We start from the raw sequence: 7,389 nt of genomic DNA on the forward strand, positions 1-7,389 counted from the left end.
GATCCATAGATTTCCAGCACTTTGTCTCCCAGGGCTGCTATTTCCTTCTGGCCAGTGGTGACATACTAATGAATGTTTTAAAGTGCTAAATAGCTTTGCTTTACAGAAAATACTAGTCCTACTCAACCCAATCCAAATGTTCTATGATCCTGAGCCTTTCTTCTTAACTGGGACTGGTGCTACATCGTGCCCACATGAGCCACCTGCACGAGCAGTGTTGATGTGGCAGCTGCCGAGGGTGCCCGTCCCCTCCCCGGGACCCGCGTCAGTGCTGTCGGGGGCGGCAGGAGGGGGTGGGCGGCTTGTGGGGACATGTGTGCCTGCTTGGGAATTTCCTCAGCTGTGCTGGGGCACTGAGGTTGCCTGGAGCTGGACTGACCTCCTGCCTGCGTAGGGTTAGTATGGGACACAGTAGCCCTGGAATTTCTGGGGCTCCCAGTGTCACCTCCTCCGCACAGCCCTCCTCTGAGGGTCCAAGTTTCACAGCCAGAGCTGGGGCTTTTCTTCCTTTCCATCTCTGCTGTTTGTCTCAGAGAAAACCCATCGTGCTGTTTTTCAACTGCCTGAAGGTGTTTTTCGGGGGTTTTTCAGGCTATTTTGAAGTTCGTTTTTCCCAGATGTGCTTTTTTTTCTTCTTCTTTTTTTTTTTTCTTAATTGGTTTAAAAAAAAAAATTTCTTCTTCTGTAACTTTACTTCTTTGCCTTAAAGTTTCCGGCCACGTGACTTTCAGCTTACATCCCTGAGGTTCTGTGAAACCACAGGAGACCTAAAGATCTAAAGGGAGGTGCAGAGGCTGTGAGAGGAGAGGCAGCGAAAGTGTCGGAGTGCTGGGCAGGAGGACAGAGAGCTTCTGGGACTGGGGAGAGTAGGAAGCCAAGGGCCACATCAGAGGTGACACAGGAGGACAGAGAGGCAGAGAAGCAAGACAGAGAGCAAGCACACCAAGAGCATAAAGGAAGCTGAAGAGACCCTGGGAGCCAGAAGCTGCAGCTATGCCCCACAGCTCTGACAGCAGTGATTCCAGCAGCTTCAGCCAGTCTCCCCCTCCCAGCAAGCAGGTAAAGCAGGGGCCCTTCCCCAGCTCTGCCCAGCTACTTCAGGGTGGGCCACGGGTGGGCAGGAAGTAGGGTGGCACCCACTGTCTGTGTTTTCACCGTGCAATGTGGCAGAGCTTTCTAAGAATGGCTGTAGGGAGAGAGATGCAGGGCTCAGCCAGGGGCCCTGGCAGAACTCCAGCCACTGAGCTGGGTATGGGCAGAGAGAGATGACCTGGTTCCCTGGGGCTACACCAGGGGCAGCTGGGGGCCCAGGACCCCCTGGCATGGTGGATCCTGTGATACATGCCAGACAGGCAGGAAGTTTTAGTGTGATTTGGTGCTCTGGTGAGCAGCCTGAGCAGGCACCTCCTGGCTGTGGAGCAGGGCAGCTCAGGGGCAACCTGCCTGCTTCCTGCTTCTCTGGACAGCACTTGGGACCCAGAAAAGCCTTGCTACTTTGGATCTACTTTCTTTACTGTTCAGCCTCAGCAGTTTTTCATGTCAGTGATGCTTCACAGAGGGATTTTGTTTTGTTGCATGGCATACCTTAATGGTAGGTCTTTTGCTGGCAGATACAGACACGAATCTGAGGTATTCTCACTGCCTTTTCTGGCTAACCTTTATTTTATCAGTCATTTGCCATTTCTCTAGGGCTGGCAACAAGAGCAAGTGCCTGAGACGTTGCTCAGAAATATTGGGGTTCATCAAAGCAGATGATTTTTGGCTTCCAAACAAGGATGGGAATTCATCCTGGCTTGCATCCTAGTAAAGACAGGGATAAAGCACAAGGATCTCTAAAGGATAGGGACTGCACTTGATGCAGGATATGGGAGGTGCTATATCTGAGACGTTTTCAGGGTATTGAAGGCAAGGATAAAACGGTTAAGTTCAAAGAAAAATATCTTGGGTTTGGGGGAGGGGGGAGAGGATGTGGACAGATAAATGGGCTGGGAAGATAACTTTTGTGGCTGAGTTTTGTAGTCTTGTGGAGAAGTGGTGGTGTGAATGTTAAAGAGTCCACAAGAGGGGCAGTGCAATATGAAAATAGAAGATGAAAGTCTGTGTGACAGTTTCAACTGTCAGAAGGCAGCATTAGGACCAGATCTCAGCAGAGAATGGCTGGTGCATGAAGCCTGGAGACCTCTGTCCTCCCCTGCCTAAGGGGCTTGGGAGTGTTGCAGTCAGCACTGCAGGCATTGCTAACAGGGGACTCCAGAAAAGAGTAAGGACAGAGATAAGAGAGGTGGAGCAAATAAGATCTGTGTTAAAAACAAAAGCTCTGAGTCTGTCCAGTTAAACAAAGCAGGGGCCATATTGTGTTGTGAGGGTCTGCAACAAATAAAGCCTGAGACAGAAGGGTGATGGAGAAGGGAGGGACCAACAGGGGTGAAAAGAGGAAAACACAGGCTGAATATCTGGGAAAATGGTATAGCCAAGGAGCTGGAATGTCTGCAGTGTCATTGCCCTGCAGAGAGACAGGAAAGGAAATGGTTTTCTGTAGAAAAATTCAAATTGTCTTTTTTCCAGAGGGAGGTCCTTTCTCTGGTCCATCAAACTATATCCCAGGCCAGTGTGTTGGTCAAGAAAGAGTGGTCATTTCCCAGCTGTGCTGGGATCCCCAAGGATGTCAGATGTGCCCCTCCTGGCAACAGGGGTACTAAAGGCATCACATCCCTGGCCCACAGCTTTGTACTGTTGTAGAGGGTGTGTCCTGTGCTTCAATGATGTTATCTGCTGTGTCCCTCTCCCAACTACTGCCCTGCAGGAGGAGGGTAAGGGAGAGAATACCCAGTCATTTCCATGCCTTGTTTTCCTAGGACTCTTCTGATGACATGAGGAAAGTCCAAAGGAGGGAAAAGAATCGCATTGCTGCCCAGAAGAGCCGCCTGAGGCAGACCCAGAAAGCAGACACACTGCACTTGGTGAGCACTCCCACCCTTTCTCCTCCCTGGTGCTTAGGACTCATAGGAGACACCTGTGCTTTTCCCCTGGGACTCGGAGCAGAGATGCTCAGTGGAGTCAGGACAGGAGAAGTGAGGCCAGGGCAGGATGTAGGAGTCAGTGCTTGCAGTGAGAGCACATAGCCCAGGATGACTGCCACTGAAGCGTTTAGTTTTGCAACTAGTTTTGAATCCATCTTTATCTCTCAGTCTTTCATTAGTAATTTCCTTTCCCAACCTCTTCTGACTGAGCTCTTTGAAAGCATAGTCTCACCTGGCTTAGCTCTCCCCAGGTTTGAGATTCATGCCACCACTTATGCAGAGATGCAACAGCATACAAAGATACTTTTCTGTGCCACTGTGGGCACCCCTAACAACTCTTCCCAGTGTGAGGGATTAGATATCTGCCTTTCAGGAGGGATGGTCACTTCTGGCTGTGTGTGTTTGGGCAGGTGTATGGGGTCAGTGCTCAAGTATAAGGGCTGGGATGCTCTGCATTTTGCACATGGATAAATGTGTCCCATGTATTTTGGGCCACTCATGGAAAGGGTGAAGAACATGCAGCTTGCAGGGGCAGAAACCATCTTTATCCCTGTGCTGGACCTGGCTGTCTTTTGAAAAGTGGTAGCTGAGCTCATGTTCAAAAAAACATCCTTTGATTTAGCAGTCTCCATGTTCCCATAATTGGAAATAATTATTGAGAATCCATTTCTGAACCTTCCTCCTTACATAGTGCCCTTAGTCCACGGTTGGAGCTAGGTTTAAGGGAGAGATTTCACTCTTTTCTCAGTAGCTGATGAGCCTTCTCGAGCTGACATGGTTCTAGGCTGATTGCATTACATCAGCCTGCAGCAGTGGCTCTGGGCAGCTGTGTCTGAGAGAGGTGAGAAAATACCCTTTCCTTGGGGTCAGTGCTCTCTCTACAGTAATCCTAGAGGTAGGTATGGGCTCTGAGCTTCCTTCAGGAAAATCCTGCCTAGCTGTGCACCAAGCAGAATTGGGCTGCTTTTCTTAGAGCACTTGCTTATGAGATTACTGTTGCTCAGCTACCACTGATAGCACACAGTCCCTGCCTTCCCATTGGGATGGGGCAGTGGGGCTAAGTCCATTTTAGATCCCAACAGGCAGATGAAAAATGCAGGGAGGCAAGTAGATGATGGATGGTAAATTTCTGCTAGGTTCTTTTCAGTTCCAGTGGACAGTGACCCCCTGTTGCTCCTGGGTTCATTCCCTGAGCACCCTTTGCCTTTGGATGTTTCTGCATCAGGGACTTCGTTTCTCTGATGTGGTTTTTCACAGAAAAGCATGGCTCCTTTTGAGCTATGGTGGTATGAAAGGAGCCACCAGCTCCATCTGCCCCAGGGTTTTCTAGCTTGTGTTTTGAGGGGAATGAGTCATAGGAAAGCTGGGACTCCTGGCCCCTGGGTGATTCCCATCAGTTCCTGAGTTCAACAACAGTCATGATTTCCAAACCAGATGGTCTCCCCTGAGAGATGCTGTTTGCTGTGTGAGTTCCTGCTGTGGGAGCAGCTGTAATTGCTGGGTGCATTTCAACCTGTGCACAGAGTGGGCACCGTCTGGAATCAGCATGGCAGCAGAGGGGCAAGCAGAAAGTTTGCTTTGCAAAGGTGGTGGTGCAGCTTTCCAGAGCCTCCAAGTGCTGGGTCTTGCTTTAGCACTCTCAACTGAGTTTCCAATCCTCTGCTCCTGCCCAGGCTGCTGGCTTCATGGTCTGTTGATGCCTGCAATGCTTCAGCCTGGAGCTAGCTGCACTTCAGCAGAAGCAGAGGTATCAAAGGCTTTGATGCTCTCAGTATTGTTGAGACAAGGCTGAGCATCATTATTAACCCCTTTGTTGTTATTCTCATTCATACCAGTATTAATTCAGTTCTTCTGAGGCCTTAGTTTCTCTTTTCTTCTGACTCAAACGTCTCCTCTTCCTCCCCAAAGGCCGCTGCTTTCCTTGAGGCTAGCAGGAAGCAGTGAGTCTCTTCTTTCCAGGGCCATGACAGGTTTCCTGTGGCAGGTGGTTTTCTGGTTAAAGACGGCAGTTATTCAACGTGCTCTCCCCGGGGGCTGGGCTGCCCGGGAAGTGCCCGGAGATGTGTGTGTGCATGAGCGGGAGCGAGAAAGCCTGGGCGGGAGCAAGCCACAGGCACTTCTCGTAAGCCGGGCCTGGGGAGCGTGGCTGGGGCTGCCGGCATCGCACCCACACCCGGCCTGGCCAGCTGGGGGAGGAGGGTTTGCCCAGGCGTGGCTCTGTGATGAATTTACCAGAAATATATCGTTCTGGAAATTCTGTGGGGCAGAGAGGCAAAGGACCACAACTCTCATGTCCCTAGCTCATCCCTGTGGGTCCGCATACTGAGGAAGCCCCTGTGGTTTTGTCTCCTCAGGAGAGTGAAGACTTAGAGAGACAGAATGCTGCCCTGCGCCGGGAGATCAAGCAGCTGACAGAGGAAATGAAGCACTTCACCTCAATGCTGAGCTCCCATGAACCGTTCTGCTCCATCCTGACATCCCCTCCACCACCTCCAGAAGTGCTTTATGCCACACACTCTTTTCACCAGCCCCACATCAGCTCCCCACGCTTCCAGCACTGAGCCAGCCAGGAGGACAGCAGCCTGCCAGCTCCACTGATGGCAAGAAGTAACTTTGTGGGGCTTGCTTTCCCATCCAAGGGAAGGAATTGGACAGACAGACCTTCCTTCTTAAAGTATGTATTCTGAGTGATTTGCCTAAGACTTGCTTCCTGTGCAGAAATGGCAGAGCCACCATGAGGCATGTTTGGACAGTTTCCAGCTTGGATTCTGGGAGGAAGAGGCAGTCACAAAAGGGCACCATCCCCCTTCTCTGCTCCTTGTCTGGGGAGACTCACAGGAGTGTGCAGCTCTGGCAGCCTCCATAAGAGCAGCTGGCTGTGTCACGCAACAGCCAGACCTCCAGGAAGAGGAAAGGGAGCAGGGGTGGAGGGGAAGGTTGGGGGCCACAGAGTGTCAGGGCAAAACTGGTTTATTTTTGTAAAATAAAGATTGAAAATGCTTAACTCTTTGTTTCTAAAATAGGATTTGAGTTACTCCTAAGGCCTGGTGTGATACAGTGAAAACACAGGCAGCAGGATGGGATAACTTGGGGCCCAGAAAGCAGCCCTGTATGCACAGGAGTCTAACCCAGCGCCAGCAATCAGAGCCCCACTTTTAGAAGGGGGGCCCATGCACATAGGCTGGGCAGGCTGAGGAGCAATGGTTTGTGGGGTGATGAGGTCCCTGGGGAGGATGGGTCCCTCTTTGCTGCAGGGCTCAACCTGGCTAAAGAGTGTGCCATGCCATGTAGTACCACAGGTCTCTTCCCTGCTGACCCTCTCAGCTCCCTGCTGCTGGTGGCTATGCCTCCACATGCTCCCTTGCATGAGTTGAGGTGCACTGCCATGCCATGTCAGCTTTCAGGTCTTGGTGGGCTGGTGGAGCCTTCAGTTAGGCCAGCAGCACAGCTGGGAAGAAGCATCATGGTATGAAGGGAGCTGGTGGTGTTTTTCTGGAGTGCATAGGAGAACACAGGACCTAGCAGGACTCTTGCTCCAAGGTACTCTGCTAAGGAATGTAGCTGCAGCTTACATTCTTTCCCCTTGCCCATCAGTTACAGCTCCACAAAAGGCTGCTGCACTATCTCATGCATTGAAACAGATGAAACCTGAAAGGTCACAGAGGAGTAGATTAGTACTCCTGAGTGTGATTTATTGGAAACACAAGCCAGTCCATACAGGCAGTCTCTGCACCTTAGCCCACACCAGCCAGCAGCTCACTTATCAGCCCCACTCTGTACACAAGGCTGAAGCCCACCTACCAGTGGTTCTGTTGCTAACAGTGGCTCAGGACTGCTGCCATCTTCAAGGAGCACCAGCTGCAATCTTTTCAGCATAGAGTACCACGAGTAGTGCTGCTTAGGAAGGCTTTTAAATGAGGGAAATAGACCAAATTTGTAGATATCCTTCTTGCAGGCACAGAGAAGCAGCCTATTTCCAGATAGGTTTTGGCCCATTATCATATCCCTCAAGAAGTGAAGTCTGTAATGTGCCGTGCTGTGCATATTTTCTCTCTCTGGTTTGCAATAGCAAGATGATAACCAAATACTGTCTTGTCTCAGCAAGCTGTCCTCAGCATAGGTGCAGGTAGCACTGTGCTTTCTCCTGCCATGATCTGCTCAGAGGTTTGTGAGCTTCCTACCTCCAGTGTCTGTGCCAGCATGGGAGGCACTGTGGTCAGAGATGCCTGGTGCCAGCACACTGGCCTGGGTGCCACCACCTACAAAAGCAGTGCAGAGGCAATGGGTGATTGCACTGGCCTGTCTGTGTAGCTCTGGGATGAGGGATGAGCACATTCAGGGAAGGACATAGGGAATGATGGTGGTTATT

At 50.9% G+C, this 7,389-nt stretch overlaps 1 protein-coding gene across 1 annotated transcript; it reads left to right on the plus strand.

Moving 5' to 3' along the window:
- Positions 1-794: 794 nt before the first annotated feature.
- On the plus strand, positions 795-6,024 carry BATF (basic leucine zipper ATF-like transcription factor). The gene is made up of 3 exons (XM_066552612.1): positions 795-1,059; positions 2,856-2,960; positions 5,375-6,024. The coding sequence occupies exons 1-3, from the start codon at positions 994-996 to the stop codon at positions 5,579-5,581; spliced, it is 378 nt and encodes a 125-aa protein (XP_066408709.1). The 5' UTR covers positions 795-993; the 3' UTR covers positions 5,582-6,024.
- Positions 6,025-7,389: the final 1,365 nt, after the last annotated feature.

This window comes from Molothrus aeneus, chromosome 6, assembly GCF_037042795.1.
Source record: "Molothrus aeneus isolate 106 chromosome 6, BPBGC_Maene_1.0, whole genome shotgun sequence".
NCBI classification, from domain to species: domain Eukaryota; kingdom Metazoa; phylum Chordata; class Aves; order Passeriformes; family Icteridae; genus Molothrus; species Molothrus aeneus.